General features: G+C 50.7%; 1 protein-coding gene across 7 annotated transcripts in view; it reads left to right on the forward strand.

Moving 5' to 3' along the window:
- The window catches only part of LOC144111459 (uncharacterized), a 72,323-nt gene that overhangs the window by 21,773 nt on the left and 32,430 nt on the right, over nucleotides 1-18,120 (forward strand). For 2 of the 7 annotated variants that reach the window (XM_077644766.1, XM_077644767.1), the window contains exon 1: nucleotides 7,289-9,595. The exons of 3 other annotated variants lie outside the window; for them this stretch is intronic. In XM_077644766.1, coding sequence (XP_077500892.1) covers nucleotides 9,310-9,595 — 286 coding nt within the window. In that variant the 5' untranslated portion in view covers nucleotides 7,289-9,309. Of the gene's footprint in view, nucleotides 1-2,245; nucleotides 2,582-7,288; nucleotides 9,596-18,120 lie in introns of those variants that run through there. 2 more of the 7 variants (XM_077644768.1, XM_077644769.1) reach the window with 2 other exon arrangements.

The raw sequence follows: 18,120 nt of genomic DNA on the forward strand, positions 1-18,120 counted from the left end.
CTTCTACGGCGAGGTAAAAAAAAAGCTATGTGTGAGCGCGCCGCGCCGTCGTCTTGTCCCCTCGCGCAGCCCCTCTACGACGCTCCCCAAACCCCGTTTTTGGGACCATGGCTCCGTCAGGTAGTTACACACAGTGACCGAACGCTCAGCGAGTTCTACCTTGAACGATTAATAACTGGACGCCCCACTCCAGTTGTAGCGAACACAGTGCTGTGCGCGTTTGTTTTAATTCCTCCAAAATGAACTAATCACGCTCACAACCTGGACACATTTCTTAATGTGTAAATAGTTTGTATATATTACTTCTCCCCCTATCCTCTCTTCCTGTCCCCTCACCTCTTTCACTTGCTTTGTCCATTCTGCCTGCTATCCTTTATTTCCGCTGCCCCAGCTCAGGTGCTTCAGTATCGATTGCAGATGCCAGGGCTAGCAAAATTCTTTTCTTTCATTTTTGCTATTATTTTAATAAAAAAAAACCACTACCACCACCACCACCACCGTGGCTCCCCGCCGCGGTGGCTCAGTGGTTACGGCGCTCGGCTACTGATCCGGAGTTCCCGGGTTCGAACCCGACCGCGGCGGCTGCGTTTATATGGAAGAGAAACGCTAAGGCGCCCGTGTGCTGTGCGATGTCAGTGCACGTTAAATATCCCCAGGTGGTCGAAATTATTCCGGAGTCCTCCACTACGGCACCTCTTTCTTCCTTTCTTCTTTAACTCCCCCTTTATCCCTTCCCTTACAGCGCGGTTCAGGTGTCCGCCGATATATGAGACAGATACTGCGCCATTTCGTTTCCCCAAAAATCAATTATTATTATGGGACCGTGACTTCCTCTTTGTGCTGCCAATTACCTTGTGTATGGTGGCTACAAACCTCGTGTGCAACGCGGGAGGTAGGTGTCACGTGACCCCGCTGCTCCAGTCGCGTGAGTCGTTTAAATTTCTGAAATAATAATAATAATAATAATAATAATAATAATAATAATAATAATAATAATAATAATAATAATAATAATAATTTGTTTTTGGGGAAAGGAAATGGCGCAGTATCGGTCTCGTATATCTTTGGACACCTGAACCGCGCCGTAAGGGAAGGGATAAAGGAGGGAGTGAAAGAAGAAAGGAAGAATAGGTGCCGTAGTGGAGGGCTCCGGAATAATTTCGACCACCTGGGGATCTTTAACGTGCACTGACATCGCACAGAACACGGGCGCCTTAGCGTTTTTCCTCCATAAAAACGCAGCCGCCGCGGTCGGGTTCGAACCCGGGAACTCCGGATCAGTAGTCGAGCGCCCTAACCACTGAGCCACCGCGGCGGGGTTTCTGAAAACGAACCAACCGGTTTTGGCAGGGCCCACCGAGGAAGAAGCCTGCCAGTCTCAGCGTTGTGGTGGTATGTGTGTACTGCTACCCGGCGGGAAAAGAAGTGAATGCCGGAATAGCGGCGAAAGTCGGAGTCGTCTGCCCCTTTCGGAAGAGGCGAGTGTTGACTCATTTGAGTGCAGCGTGCGGGCATTAAGCGCGAGGGCTCCTCGGGGCTGCATCGCATTTCAGTTTTTTTTCTCTCCCCTGCTGCCTTGATGTGAACAGCGTCCGCTTGAGAAACGTGCCGTCGAAGAAGACAACCTTGCGGGTTTCAAATTCGCGCTTCCGAAAGAAATGAACAGACGGGGCAGGGAGCGGACGGACGGACGGACAGGATGTTGAGCAAACGCGGCGCCGCCTGTGGCTAAGCGATGACACTGCTGTATATAGGGACAGAAAAGGAGAAAGAAAAAACTCGGGTAGCTGAAAGGCTTCGAGGCGTCGTTGAGGGTGCGCGGCAGTGCTCGGACTGTACGCTGCAAAGCTGACGCCGCTGTATCGGCTCGCATATGAGCGCGGCCGTGGCACCTTTTGACATATATCGTTCCAAATGCACAACGCCCTCGCGAGCGTGCTAATCGGCTGCGTGTCCGTGGTAAAGAGACCTCACGGCCGTGTTTTATCACCTCGCTGCTCTCAACCCTTCCTCACCTCGTCTGCAGAAGCATCAGCCTGTCGTCGGAGAGCACACCTTTGCGGGCGTGTGAGATTGTGCGCGGAGAATGCACTCACTCCGCGTTGCATCAAACGCTATCGCGGATAAGAGAGGTGCGACCATCCCGAGGAAGAACTGCCGCATATGTGCTTGCCCGTACGCGGTGGTTTTGTCCGCGAGATAAGAGGCGCCCGGTCACTCGCCATTGTTGCTGCCTCAGCTGGCAAGAGCAGCTGTGCGTTGTCGTCGAACGGGTGTTGAGCAGTGATAGTTCCCCGTGTGTCCGTGCGGAGTGACACGAGTCGTCGTCTTGCGGTGATCGGGAGGATGTTGCGGCCGGCCATCGACCGGGAGTCTTCGGGAGAGGAAGTTGGTTCCGGTTTGGCACTGGATAGTAAGCGGCAGGAGGCCGCCACTTTGGGAGTGCTATCGCTTCCCAGGCGCTGCCTGCGTTGGGCCGGAAGTCGCCTCTGGAGTTGCATGGTCTTGGGCTTCCTGTGGCCCTATTTCCTGCTTCGGCTCGTGTGTCGCGCCTGGCTGCGTCTCCTCAAGGGCTGCTTGCGTGAGTGTCTCCGCTTCCGGTTGAGAATTAGTGCCTTGTCGTCGATTCGACGACGCTTTCGCGGAGGCTTTCGTTGCGCACAGACCTTTCCAACGAGCGCTCCCTGCAGGGCGTCGCCATATCGCTCGATGGACTGTTGTGTGTGCACTTTGGGCGAGCATGATTATGGCGCGAAGTTTCTGCACCTCTTCGCTGTAGTTCAGAGAGTCTTGGCATATGCATATACTTTAAAGAACAGCCTGAGCTTCGTGTAATGCTGAAGATGGTCGCAGTTTATAGTGCGTTAACCTCGAATCTCGAAAATTTTAATTGGCTTGTCGACGCTGTTATCAAAGTTGCGTCGATTTCATAACTGGATTCACCGGTCTGTATTTGATAGTTAGCGGCATATGATTTGCTATCGACCGCCGAGCTTAGAAATGAAGGACGCAAAGCGTGATATCTGTGGGCAGTTTACATTGCTACTAATAATGACGATTATGGATTTTTATGGCGCAAGGGAATCTATGGCCAAAGAGCGCCATGGCACAAGGTGTTTTCGACTACTCAAGGTGGGGTCAAAGACCCATTTCCCAAGCATTTCACCCTAAAGAAGCCGAGCACCAGGCCAGCGGTATAAGCTTGCACGCATTGTATCACCGGTGGGTACCTGGTGGCACTGGGGATCGAACCCCGCACCTCCCACATGCGAGGCGAATGCTCAAACACTTTGCCCACCGCAGCGGTGTAGCTTACGTTGCTTGAAAAAAAAATTCTCTTTGTCTTGGTCGAAATGCACCCTAATATATTCATGGGTTTTGGTAAAGCGCCATTTCTCTGTAGGGTTTAAAAAGTTTATATTAAAAAAATGGGTATGGCTTTCCGTTCCGTAAGCAACAAATCGTCCACACTTTTCACCTTGTATCCTGGGTGAGGAGAGGATAGCTGGGCCTTTTCCTCTCCCCTATCCAAACTCCCGCTATAATGGGTATGTGTAGCAGGAACCATGGCCCCAGTCAGGGGTCAGTTTGTGACGCAAGCGAGATACAAAGGCTAAACAGCAGCCATTTTCTAATTTTCCCCGACGTTCCGACGACCGCTTAATCGCAAAGTGCATATTGGTTAACCGCAGCGGTATCGCTGTTGCTGCACACTGCAGATGTCGCAGTCGCGTTTTCGCTGGTGAACACAATGGACCGCTGAACCTCTCTAATCTCAGCTGGCCTGGCCTCTCGGGCTGAGAACTTTCATTACGGCGCTGATAGGCAGGCGGAAACAGTGCGCAGGCAAGCGACCTTGCGATTGGCCATAAAGGCTGCAGAGCTATGCACGCGCTGATAACAGAGGCGGATGTATGGGCGGTATCGTACAGGTGTGCCTCAAGGGCTTTTTCTTTTATGTCACGCGCGGTTATCGCTTTGCATGTCGTGTTTGTTGTTTTCGCGTGCTGTAACACGGAGGAACACCTGCAAAAATCCAAGGTTATTCCTGTATTATTTTCTTTATTTTCCAAATATTGCGGTGTATTTAAACGGTAAACGGCAAGAACGAGTTCTCCGTGCTGCATCAACTGAACGGCCCATGACGTTAGTCTCCACTTTAGGCTATAGTTTTGATTTCTCTGCACTCTTGTTGTATGACTCGATTGTCCATTATTCAGTGCTATACTGTAATAAGATGTCTTCTTTGTCAACTGTACTCGTTTTGGTGCAGTCGCCACGCTGTCGAGTCCAGCGACCGTGTATGCCTTTAGATGTTGCTTTCGCTTAAAGGAACACTAAGGAGAAATTTAGGCGGGTCTGTATTGACAGGGCACCACATTATGACGATAACGCCACTTCTTCCACCAAAAACATAAATTTTACAAGCTAGAAAATAAAAAAAAAACTATATTAGGTGGCGCGCCATCACCGGCAGATTTCGCAAGTGAACTGCTGTGAGTCGACACTGGTTTCGCGGATCTCAGATGCTGTGCTACAAAACGATTCACTCCGAAACGATCACGGAGTCACTTTCGATGCTGACGTCACCAGTTTGAATCGAGTGTCAGAGAAATTTTTCAAACGCAGTTTTCTCTGCAATGCATGCTTATTTTGCTGCCGGACGAACATTAATTTTTTTTTCGATTTTTACTGCGAACAAAAATTGCATGGTGTAGTCCTCCTCAGCGTCCCTTTAAGAGGTACAGAGGTCGCGACGTGGTATTCGTTATATCGAACGCACCGATATGAACGAATAGAAAATTCGAGCAATGTAAATTTCCAATTGTTCAGACTAATAGACTAAGAATAATACAGTCAAACCTTGCTATATAACGAAACTATTTTTAACGAAATAAGGGGTATAACGAAGGAAAGACGGTTCCCCTTGGTAGCTTAGTCAACACTGGTTATAACGAAGCTATATATGGCTATAACGAAGTAATCGCCGGGCCCCTTCATCTTCGTTATAACGAGTTTCAATTAACTGTATTAGTTTACGTTGCCTGCGAAACGCATCGATGACTGTATACGCGTCCCAGCTTTAAGCCATGGCTGAAATCGAGTTTCCCTTCAATGACTAATCCCAATGCACCTCGAAGTCTGTTCTTGGCGCGACTTCGCCGAGCCTAAGCTTTCCTGCTTCGCAAGCAGACTGCGGGCGCGGTTTAACGAACACGCCTTACGTATAGAACTGCATGCGTGCTGGGCATACCAAAGGTTCTGAGCTTCAATCCTTAACGTTTACAGTGCTTGCGTCGGTCAACTATATAAGCGCCGCAGATGCGTCTTCTTTATGCAGGAAGCCGCGTGCAGGCACTAAACAAGCCCGAAACAGTCCCGTGTCTTCGCGTCCGTATGCGTGATCGTTTCTTTTGCGCGCCCATGTTCATTGCGCGACAAGCGTGACGTCTTTTGCATCGACTGCGTAGGCCGGCAACAAGTTATTCTGGGCTTGCAACATCATAAATAGGGGTGATTCGTTATGCATTCCGCAGACGTTTCACGATGCATGCGAATGTCGTCGTTTTCCTTCGTTTATCCAGCGACCACTTCTGTTCTGGACGCCTAAAATTATGCAGAGACATTTTTGTTCAGCGAATACTTCTGAGTACTATTCACGTATGAAGCCAATGATGGCTCGCTGAAAGCAGTAATGGATGTAGTGAATGTGGGACACTGATATCAAAACTTCGGTGATTTGAAATGTAAATGTTTAAACGCTCTCCATTTTTAAGTGGTGCAATATTGTTTCTAGCGCGATGTCACGTGACAGGAGTTGTTCCTTAATTCATTTTCGCTCTTTTCTTGATCCGGCTAGGCTGTTATTGTTTCTTAAAAAAAAAAACAATGTTTCGTACGCACCGACCGCGGCGGCTGCGTTTTTATGGAGGAAAAACGCTAAGGCGCCCGTGTGCTGTGCGATGTCAGCGCACGTTAAAGATCCCCAGGTGGTCGAAATTATTCCGGAGCCCTCCACTACGGCACCTCTCTCTTCCTTTCTTCTTTCACTCCCTCCTTTATCCCTTCCCTTACGGCGCGGTTCAGGTGTCCAACGATGTATGAGACAGATACTGCGCCATTTCCTTTCCCCAAAAACCAATTATTATTATTATTATTATTATTATTATTATTATTATTATTCGTACGCGAACGCAATGATTGATATGTCACACGCCGAATGACTTCGTTCTCTTTGATGCTGCTCGATAGTTTTCATCTGTGCATGACTGCGAACTTCGTTTGCTATAGTTGTCCATCGTCCACTCGATATCGGTCAATAGGTACATTTATAGGGTGAACCTGTCGGTTAGGGGCACAGGGGAATAGCGGGCCTCCAGTGGGCATGCTCAGGACAACGACGCCCCTCCGGTTTTTGTCCTGGGAATGTGCACTGGCGCCCCGCTATTCTCCTATATCCCTAACCGATAGGGTCACCCTTTCCTAAACGTCGCTGATATGTGAATAGCTCACAGGATTAAAAAAACTGGGCATTGCTCTCGTGTGCTGCTTCCTGAAACTTCCCGCGCCTTTTATTTTTTGATCAGACAGATTTGACAAAAAAAAAACAGTTCTAACACGGGATGCCGTTGTGTGCGGACTGAAGAGATTCTAATATCGTCGGGCACACGTATCCCGCGCTTTCCATTACGTCAGTGACCTTTCGCGCGCCCATAGCCTCGAGCGGCACTCCTCCCTCTTCTACTCCCCATCGGGAGCCCTGCTTTCAGAGTTCAGCCGCTCACCTCCCCCTTCTCCTTTCCTGTTCGTACCCTCCAATGCCCTCATCCCCAACGCTGGCCTCGTCATCACCGTTCCCCTATACCCTAAACACGCTCCGCTCCTACTGGAGACGCTCATACTTGCCACCAACTTTAATACCGCGCAGCACTGGCGAAGTCGAGGGTGCCAGTGTGGCTCAACCGTCTCTTGCGCTGCACGTTGTAGTTGTGTTTGGCTTTGCGTAGATCTCTCTGGGCCTTGATGCACACTGCACCGAACTCGTATTAATTGGAAACAAACACCCTCACCAGTTATACCTCAGTACTGTTATTTTTAAAAATTTTCACTGCATAACGACAAAAGCTTTCCCGCGCGTTGCTCGCAACTTGCCCCGCGGTGCGGAAGGCCCAAGTGCAGAATCAAACTCGCCTCCGATCGATCCGGAGGGGCCCTTGTCACGTGATCAGCGTGCCCCAGCGTGCCCGGTGCGCATGCGCAGATCGCTGGAGGCGCCGTCGCAGTGTCCGTCCGCGCCGTGTGTGTACATACACAGTGTGTGTGCACTGTTCGTCCTGACAACAAAACGGCGGTGGCGAGTCGCTACAACGCGCGGGTTAGAAAGGAGGAGAGATCTCGGCGGGGGGTGGCGTCGGACTTCGCGTCGCCGCCGCTGGGGACCCCCCGAGAACAGACACCGCCAGAAGTGTGGGCAGCAAGAGGAATATTCACGGCTTCCTAGCCACGCCTTTGCAAGCGCCCGTCGAGAGACCTTGGCCAGCGGTTCGCAACGCTGCTGTCTGCCTCTTTGGGAGAGTGGTTGCCATGTTTACGGTAAGCAGTGCTCCGCCGCTTTGCGAGCCAGTCGCTCGCCCCCGCGTCTGACGAGTGCGGTCCCCGGCAGTGCTATACAAAAGAATTGGATGACGCTTTCATTGCTATGATGGAGCTACGGAACTTGGTCTGGACGTGGCATTCGACGCATCATCGGCTTCGCGACTTCGGGCAAGTCCTATCGACTGATGCACAGGTACTGGTGGACGACTGTAGGTCTTCGTCGCTTGATGGATGTCAAGGGGACCTGTGGTGTTAGTTGGACGTGAAGCGCATAAAGCGTGCGATTGCCGAGGAGTTGCATTGAATGGAACAGAACCCCGAGCTCCTTTTCGAGGCCGCGAGCCGACGCGTTGCAGATGCTCAGTTCAAGGTCAACGGTTGATGGATGCTGCCGTCACGGGATGCGCTCTCGGGTCGGTACTTGCGACAGCGAGGGATTCGTGTAGAAGACAATGCGTTTTGTGAATTTTCAAGTCTGAAGAGGGAAGAAAAGGTTCTATCAAGGTCAGAGAAATGTCAACGCGGGTTTCCCTTTGAAAAAAAGCTCCCAGTGGAAAGCAGGTCCGGCAGAGATGGTGCTGTGGTCTATGGACTACCACTGCTGTTTCTTCATTGAAGTTTAGCGCTTGAATTTTGCGAGCCATTCAAGCTGGTGACATTTCACGTTCCGCCAGCCTTGTTGCCTCTGCTTGTAGACTACTTTAATGGGCGATGCAGCGGAGGTACGTTGTGGGCGAAGTGTGGTTCCTGGTACACTTTGGTTGCTGTTGACTTGCCGTTGACGAAGTTTCAGGACTGTAACAGTGATGTGGCTGATGATCTATGCCCAGCGAAATATGGCCAGCTTGGCTTTGGCTAGTGCCAAATACGTCGACGGAAGCTCTTGAGGACTTCGAGGCGTTATAGTCTCGGAACGAATAGACCTATCAATGGGTGCGGATTTTCGGATACGCGGACACAAGTGCTGGTACAGGAAGTCCACCGGAGCGGCAGCCTGTCTAGAAGAAACGAAGAGAGCTTGAAAGTATAGCCAGAGCGACCATGCACATGCTAGCATATAGCTGAACCGCATCACGCATCACTATATACTCGCCTGAGCACACGCCAGCATCTGCAAACCTGCTCGCTGGTGCACGACACTTGCTGAAGACAGGACCGACTCCGTACCGATACGTGCGCAGGCTCGCAAAGAACGTCGAGTTTGGGGTTTACAGAGTTAACTGTCAAGACGAGATCTTCCATGAACTTGTTTCGAGAGCGTGGTGCTCTCTGGTGTTGGACTATTGTTTGGACTTCTGTGGGGTGCGGACATCCGCTACTCCGAAGGTGCAGGTCTTTGTTGTCAAATCTCGGCGCTCGGAACTGCATCATTTGCATGTCCGCCTCAGGTGCAGCCTCGCCGTGGGCGCGGATCGGCGCAATCTCGCGCAGTTCTTATCTGTATTAGCGATGCTTGCTTCGTAGAAGCCTGCGTGAAGAGCCTTTATCTGGGAGTCTCCGGATAGGAGTGACGTTCGGATGATCACCGGAACGTGCGGACCTTGCGTCGGCGACCTCCACGAAGGGCACCGCAGGACGCTTTTATCGGGGAAGCTTCGCTCGCTGCTGCTTCTGCGGTCTCCGTCGGCGATGGGCCGTACTGTGCACGCCCCCGCGGTTAGAGGCCCTGCCGTAGGACTCCTAGTCGTCCTAGCGTCCAGCTAGCGACCCCCAATGGCCCCTTGCGCCTGGTCCCCGGTGCCGACGTTCGGTGTCCAGGTGTCGCTGTGCGGTCTCGAGTTCTCCGCCTTCTACGGACCGGAGTGTCCCGCGTGCGGCGCGGCGGCCGACTTCTCGGCGAAGGCATGCGTCCCGACGGCGTCTTCGTGCGCTCTTCCGGAGTGGCTCGGTGGAGGGACTGCCTCAGCGCTCGCGTCGACGAGCGCGCGCTACCACCCGTGGAGACCCCCGCCTCTGACGGAGTGCGCCTCGTCGCCGGTCTGCTTCCTCTACGATCGCGGTGCGTATCTGACGTGCGCCGGCTGCTGTAGCGGCGACCTTGCAGCGCGCCTGCATGTCGTGTGGGGGAAGGGCTGAAGGGGGACGTCAGCTGGCATTCGCCGTGAACCCAGCTGCGTCCATGCTCGTCACTGAAGTAATATTAAATTGCTGCATTTCTTTACAGTAGACAGTTTGGAGAACTTGGTAATGAATCGGGATAAACGGACGGCGGGGAAAAATGACAGAGCAGGAAAGGACGTACGCGTGGCGAGAGCCAATGTATATTTCTGTTGCATCTGGCAGTCGTTATTTTTCTTTTGTGTGTGTGTACCCGCGATACATTAGTGGTGCGGGGAGTCTACTTCAACTAGACTCATCTGCACTCTGTGTGTGTGTGCGTGTGTGTGTGTGTGTGTGTGTGTGTGTGTGTGTGTGCGTGTGCGTGTGCGTGTGCGTGTGTGTGTGTGTGTGTGTGTGTGTGTGTGTGTGTGTGTGTGTGTGTAGTGATACTTGTCTTCAGTTTGGACGTTCTTGGGATGATGTTCGTTTCAACTTCGCTATTCCATCCAGCGCAAAACTTCACAGCATGCAGTGGTTTTTTAAGTCCATGGAGCATCTCGAATATGTACGCGTCACTCGAGTCGGCCTTCGACAGGAAAGGTTTGGCACTGCTCGGAGCTTCTGGACATTACTTGTCATCGTATGAAAAACAGCGCCGTTTAAAAAATCGATCACCATGCGTCCCGTATTCCGAAAGGTTCGGGGTTCGATTCCCGGTGTCGCGAGGTACCCACCTGTCTTCTATTCACTACAAGCTTTCTTTCCCATGGCCTCCTGTCCTGCCTCTCTGTGGTGGATGCATGGCGCTCTTTTACAAAGCCGGTTTTGCGCCTTTTCAAAATGAAAATAATAATCAAGATATGCGGTGAGAAAATTAGCAGATGTGGTGAGAGAGAGAGAATAATCTTTTATTGCGTAAAAGAGACTGGAGCGGATTGTGGGTGGGGTCCTCAACCCAGGACTCCTGTAGCTTCCGCCGACGCCGTGGCGATGGCGACTCCTGGTCTTTCAGGGTGCCGCTGGCTCCCAGTACTCGAACGCCGCGTTGGGCGGCTTTAAGTGGTTGGGTTTAGCTATACATGCCCATGTAATGTGTGTGAATGTAGGAGTATCACCACAGCAGGGTCATGTATCTTCTTACAATGTTGGCAGAATGTGGTGTAGGTTGGGGAAAATGGGTGTTTGGATGCGTCTTAGGTGGTATATAGGAGCCTAAGCGGTGCACGAATTCTTTTTTTCATTATAGCCGATAGTTCGCTCTATTTATAGTTCTGGCGTTGGAAGCGCCGTCATTTGCGAGAGCCAATTTCCCCGTCACATTCTCTGGTGCGGCGTTGTCTTCGCATGCGTCCCACCAATCCTGCATAGAAACGCACGGTTCGCTGCGTTCCACCCGTGCACTGCCGCTGCATACAACGCCCGAGACGGAATGCGCGCTGCCCTCCCTCCGTAACCGAGTGACCTCTCTCCGGGAGAGCATTTCAGTTCTCTGCGCGGCAACTCTGGGGCGAACTGTCTGCCGCCTATGCAGTATACACACACAGACACACGCCGCGCTCAGCGGGGCTACAGAAGAGGCCCCCGCCGCGAGCGAAAACAAAGCGTCGACCCACATGGCACTATAAACGGAACGCTCGTGAATCCGCCCAGCCAGAGGTAGAGGGGGTTGGATGGAGTGCTGCGCGGCTGTAATCGCTAGGGAAGCACGGCGTTGGAGCGAAGTAGCAGCAGCAAAAAACTTGCCGCGACAGCCGGCCGTCTATAGGCGTCTTTTTTGCATTGTTTCGTTTTAGTTTTCTCCGTGGCGGCATGCGCGACGTGCTCTTCGACACGCGTGAGCTCGCGCTGGTGCGGGTGATGACGCTCTTGACCCGCGTGAAGAAGACTTCTGACGCTTCTTCCCTTTCCCTCTGCGATAGCGCAGCAGGCCTCGATGCAGATTTTCCGCGTCGCGTCAAGAGCTATACAGTGGCGTTTTGAACCGCGGGGGCAACGTAGCGTTAGGCGTTATAGTAGGTCAGGAATGGCTCTGACCGCGCAGCCCCTTATAAGAATTATCTATGGACGGTCTGTAGACTTTTTACACTCTATTACCTTCCTATAGATATTTACTTTTGAAGTGTATGGCCAGTTAGCCGTAAATTTAGTAATTATCTAGACTGTTTATAGGATTTGTAGTGACTATATTGTCTAAGATTTGTCTAGAAAGTCAATAGACTTTATAGACAAGTCTGTGGACAGTCTGTAGTCTCTAAAAAAATTCTGTAAGGGGTCTGCGTGCTATACCTTCTCCCATACTGGTCCAGTGCTGCACTGCGCATGCGAATTTCGCCGCCAACCCTATCGTAAAAGCCAGCATGATTTATGGTGGCGTTCATAGTGGATATGGTGGCGATAGTATTGGGCAATGCAGGGAAGAAAGACGTTCATCCTGGAACGTGCTGGCATTGCCAGACATTTGGTGGGAGGCTTACTGAGCATGTCGGACATGATGGTGGTCATGTGACAGCATATGATACTGGGAGCAGAAAATGGTGGGAGGTTAGCTGGGCACAGATCAACCGATACTGGGTATGCGGCAACCCATAGCGGCGATAATGACTTAATCGGTGGGAGGCTGGCTGACTGCTGGTCACATTAGATGGTGTTGGGCAGGTGGTGGTGATCAAAACTGTAATGTTGAATGATACTGCCTGCGACTGCATTGAGCATACTAAATTCTGATATTTTTTTCTGGAACAGAAGCAAGGTCGTGCACAATTACCTATTCCCTTTGAGATTACTCCATTATGGGCGACAACAGGACAGCCGTTCACGTGTGCCAAACGCAAAATCGCAGATGGCAGGCACGCTTCCATCGTGGCCCTTCTTAGTTTAGGCACAGGCCTTAAGAAGTATATATCTAGCCACCTCAAATCTACCGCAAGCTAGGCGCAGGATTGTCGGTATAGTAAATGGTCCCCAGATTCAGCCCGTCTGCTCGAGTATGCGTATCCGATAGATTGAAATATCGCATATACCGAAACTTTGCGCCACTTGATTGACTCGTTATGGCCTACCAGAGTAATGTATATCCTAGTAGGCATTGGCCCCTTTGAGGTGCTTTGGTCCCTTTGTACGGAATTTTGTTACAGCCTTGCAAAAACTTAACCCGCTGGCCTTTCGCGCTGAAAAACTAACAAATTCCCTTTCTTGAGGTCTGAATATACTAATTAGGCGGAAAAATAATTGCTTAAAAAATGTCACCTCAAATGGTTAAAAATCGACACACGGCAGGGTATATATGTGTGCTTGTACTGGGTGTATATAGCTGTAGAGACAAACGTCAAGCGAATCACGGTGTTGTGAATGAAGTGTGGAAGTGGAATAACAGATGACTATAGGCAAATTTCATGATAATCGGGACATAGCGTGGAACGTGATTAAGTTGAGTGGTCGTTCACTGGTGCAGGCAGTCTACAAATCCGGCGCCGCCACACTCGCAAACCTCTGAATGCAATATACTTTTACAGAAGCTTCCACAGAGATTGCAGTAGCGAACTAAAGTTCGCTCATTCTAAACCCATGCCCAAACATAGACTGCGACGTGACCTAAATATGGGAGAAGCTGTGGCGCAATGGAAGTAATTCCCTCAATCCGGCGCCTTCGCAGTCTAGGCTGTCCTTAGTATTTCTCTTCAGCGCCGAAGGGAGCGGTGGTTGGCTGGGTAGGAACAGACCACACACTATACGATAGAAGCAATCTCATTTCATCCGTCTGGAACTGTTGCCAGGCGTTAAAAGGGCTGTTCTCTTTCTTTGTTACGTCCTTTTGTAATGCCTTCTGTAATGTGTTTTTCCGTAAGCATAGAGAACGAATGTCATTGCGAAGACAGGAAGTCAGTCGAGACGAATAAAATTAAGAAGTGTTTTAAAAACCAGATAGCCGTGCACCCGCTGGATTAGATGTGGCTTCCGGAAGTGGGAGGGGGGGGGGGCGGAGGGCTACACTTCAATTTCTTTGATTTAACAACACATCTGCATTGTTCCTTGTGACCTCCTATAGTCGAACCTCGTTATAACGAAATGATTGATATAACGAAGGAATGACCGATTCCCCTTGGAAGCTATAGGTCAGCACGGGCTATAACGAAGCTACGTTTATAACGAAGTAATCGCCGGGCCCCCTTCTACTTTGTTGTAACGAAGTTCAACTGTATATCTTAATTATATCCCCTATCCCATCTTCGTTTCTCTTTAAAAGTTATTTTGGCACTATGCTATAATATTTCAAGCTGCGAAGGACTTCTTTCATAAATGTGAAGTCGGCTTCACCACTGTGCGTAATGGTCGTATGACTCGTGTGTTTTTTGCAGCGGAATATGCCCACGTAGTTTCCATGACAATGCTACATGCACCTAAGGAGCAATAACTTGCATATTTGACCATTTGGTCCTCGTTTTGCTGATGGCCAGTGACGCCATGATTAGGACATTGGTGCAACTGGGAAGGCCAACTTAGGAAATCATGCGAGAAGTCCATTGGCTTTTTTGTCCTCCATCGGTGTAGTAGTGGTTCAGGAAGGGGTTGCCCTATCCCTTTACTAACTATAACCCCACTATGCTTTCTGTTCGTTGCCAGCCTATATAAGATCAAAAGCGCAGCACCGGACTTAGTTCTCGCCTTCCTTCAGGACCAAGCATTGGCGGCTGTCGCCTTACCGTGCTGCGTCTTCCGAGAGCGTCCTCTGCTGTCAAATTTTAACAGGTTTGCTTTATAGATAACGTTTATAGATATTCAACGTTCACAGATACAAACGTTGACTCCGACGACTTCATGGGTCAGGCGGCCAGGGTCACGTGACACTACACAAGGAACATTCTCTAGACTTCCAGTCTTGCTTTTATCATTGGCCGATTGGTGGATGTTTTCGCTTGCGACATGCCGCGACCGTGACGCGGCTTACCCTAGAGTTAGGCCTCGTCGTCTTGTACAGCCAATATCATAATAATAATACTAATAATATTCATCAGTATAGCTACATCCAGCGCAGGTGGTCGAAATTAATCCGGAGTCTTCCACTGCACGACATCCATCATATCCCACATGGGACTTCAGGACGTGTAACGCCGCATACCATTAATACTAACACCATCCCTATTTAATTCACCTGTAGTTTGTTCCCGTTACTCTATACTGTTTTCTTATCCATTAACGCTACCCCTGTCATTTCCTTATTCACGGCTCGCTGTTCGGTCCCCAATTCAAAATTCAAGCCTCTGCCTATGAGGCTGTGGACAGATACTATACATCCGCATTGCCGGCTGTCTAGGGAAGTCGCTGGCCGACTGGATGACGCGGTTCCGTAGTTTCCCGGTCGGCAGCGCAGCGCGCGCGCTGCTGCCCTCGAGGTCTTAATTAAGGCCGATCCCCTTCCGATCCGACCTTCACCTAAAAGCGGATGCGGCGCCTGAGCAATGCCGCGGGCGTTTTAATCTGATTCCCGCTCGAGCCGAGTTCCCCGAAAAAGCCGCACGCGTGCACGTCACTCACGTCGACGTTGCACCTTGATACGCTTAGATGAAGAGCTTGTGCGTCACCTGGGAAACAAACTGGGCCAAACAGAAAGCAAACGATGCGTTATAAAAACTGTTCTATGTTTAAAGACTGGAATAGCAGCTTTTTTAAGAATTCATTTACGGTGCTGCAGCGGACTTGGGTCCTCCGGGTATGCGAGTTAGCTTTCTAATGTAAGTCTAACCTCGTTATAACGAAATAATGGATATAACGAAGGAATGACGATACCCCTTGGAAGCTCGCGCAACGCGGGCTATAACGAAGCTACGGCTGTAACGAAGTAATCGCCGGGCCACTTCAAATGCGTTATAGCGAGGTTCAACTGTGTATCGTTTAATTGTGGTCGCTCTAAGAGTGCTTGTTTGCTGCGGCACTCAGTTTCGGCGAATTCGCTTTATAACTGGAGCGAGTTCTTGAAAAATAAAATTTAAAAATGTGACAATAATGAAACCAGACGTTTGACGAGAAAACCTTGTGACCTAAATGGGAGACACACGAATATAACAGAGGTGACAACGGTGCCCCGATGGAGCTGAAGCGTTCAACCGTTCTTTCATTTTTATTTCTGACGGGGGGGAGGGGGGGGGGTCGTTTTTATTCCCTTGCCAAGGCCCTATACTAATCTTGTTCGCTTGACATGCCAAGTTTAAAGATTGGCGATGTGGTCAAGGCGACGTGCTACTTCTAGTCATGCAGTGCAGTCTGTCTGCAGTCAGCCTCGCAAGGAGTCCTGCAAACGCCCATTATTGCTCCGTCTAACGAAGGCGCCTTGTTAGTTTCCACGGAAGCGGCGGACTTCCTTCTTTGGTTGCGTCGACGGGCGACCTTGTGCCCCTCGGTCGAAGTGGCACGTGATGGAAGCCCTCAGACTCATGCCCGGACACGCCGCCGTGGTTGTGTCCGTGGTTGTGCTGTCACTTTTCACACAGATGCGATCGCGTTATTTCGCTCGTTTATCGCTTGCGTTTATTTCTGCCTTTTTTTCTATCCTGCTGTGTACCTTTCCTTTCTCTTCCTTTCTTTCTTTCTTTCTTTCTTTCTTTCTCTCTTTCTTTCTTTCTTTCTTCCTTTAATTCCTTCCTCCCGTTCTTCCCACCCTTTCTTTCCCTTTTCACTTTTCTTTCCTGCCTTCTGCCTTTTCCCCCTCTTTTCCTGTTTTAGCAAAATCGCTAAGGCGCCCGTGTGCTGTGCGATGTCAGTGCACGTTAAAGATCCCCAGGTGGTCGAAATTATTCCGGAGCCCTCCACTACGGCACATATTTCTCTCTGTCTTCTTTCACTCCCTCCTTTATTCCTACCCTTGCGGCGCGGTTGAGGTGTCCAACGATATATGAGACAGATACTGCGCCATTTCCTTTCCCCCCAAAACCTGTTATTATTATTACGGCGCGGTTCAGGTGTCCAACGATATATGAGACAGATACTGCGCCATTTCCTTTTCCCGAAAACCAATTATTATTATTAAAATCGCTTTATTCGGAACCATTGCAGTCGCGCAATGTATGCCGTCACTCCATCTGCAGCATAAATTTCTTCTGCGTCGAAAGGTCGCTCGTGGCGAGAGCGATGTCGATTTCGTTGGCGTCGCTATGACGACCTTTCTTCCGTGTCGTGCGTTCCTTTACTTTTTGTTTCTTTTACTGTACTGCATGTATAAATTCTTGCCGCAGGGCTGCGAAGAGCGCTCACGACCAGTGCCCTCTCTCGTGTGCAACTCCGTGTGCCACCTACCAGCTTCGATTCCCAGAACGTTGTCCGCAGTGAGGGGCGTATACGTCCGTGCATCGTTCATGTCTTCGATGCCGACGACCTTGTTAGGGACGCCATTTTGGTTCTCTCCCACTCTCTCCTCTTATATTCTTTTTCTGTCTCTCCGTCGCGATCGACCTTTTCTGCGCGTTGCCTGCCCGGGGCGACCGCGGCGGGGGGTCAAAACCCCTCCCGCGGTGCGCGGTCCTCGCACCAGCCGCGGTTTCCGCTTATTGTCTCTCTGTACCCCCTTTCTCTCTTCTTTCTTCGGTTTTTGGCGTGGCCCGCTTGTCTGACGTTGCGCCCACTTGTGCCTCGCGGTCCGATTGCGGCGCTAACAACCCTTCCCCTCAGGATTTGTCGCGAAGGCCGCTTCTTCTCCACCGACCACCCTCTCCATTGCTGTGGCCCGTAGACTGGGGCGGGTGATTGGAAGAGGAGTGCGGAGAGTGTCTTGTGGTTGCGAGTTTGGAGCCATCACAGCGGCGAGGACGCAGAAGCGAAGGACGGGAAGGCACTGCATTATTCCTGCGGCTTCCGAGGGAACAATAGGAGTGGACGGTGGCAGTGAATTATTCATGAAGCGAGCGGAGAGGCAGAAGGCAGCCAGATGCATGCATGCAAAGTGAGAGTCTACACATCGCAGCCCCGGTGGACTTCGTGGACACCGAAACAGGCGGGCTAGGAAAACGGAAATGCGTGTACTATGCATTCTAATGCAGACCAGCAGTTCAAGAGCGTGGCAAGTGGCTTTGTAGTGTGCGGGGGAGGTAAGGTGAGGGCACCGTGGGTAAGGGGGGTGGGGTGGAGGGAGAGGAGAGCCGTGAATGCAGGCATAAAAATGAGCGCGCGCGCGAAGCGAATAGCGTGCGCTCGACACAAAACGGACACTCGGAAGAGCTAGCTGTCGTGGTTTGCGTTTAAGCGCGAAGACTTTTTTCTTCCCGACCAACTGACATTATTTTTAACAGATATCAACGTAACGACTCCCCAAATGAACTCTTAAACAAAGCAAATCTCTCCACTATTAGTAACCGTGCCCGAATCTCACGCCTTAAATTCATCTTTCTCCTCTCAAACGGTACCCTAAAAATAGATTCTGACCTCTACTTAGTTACCCGCCGCGGTGGCTCAGTGCTTAGGGCGCTCGACTACTGATCCGGAGATCCCGGGTTCGAA

This window comes from Amblyomma americanum, chromosome 11 (genome assembly GCF_052857255.1).
Source record: "Amblyomma americanum isolate KBUSLIRL-KWMA chromosome 11, ASM5285725v1, whole genome shotgun sequence".
Classification (NCBI taxonomy): Eukaryota; Metazoa; Arthropoda; class Arachnida; order Ixodida; family Ixodidae; genus Amblyomma; species Amblyomma americanum.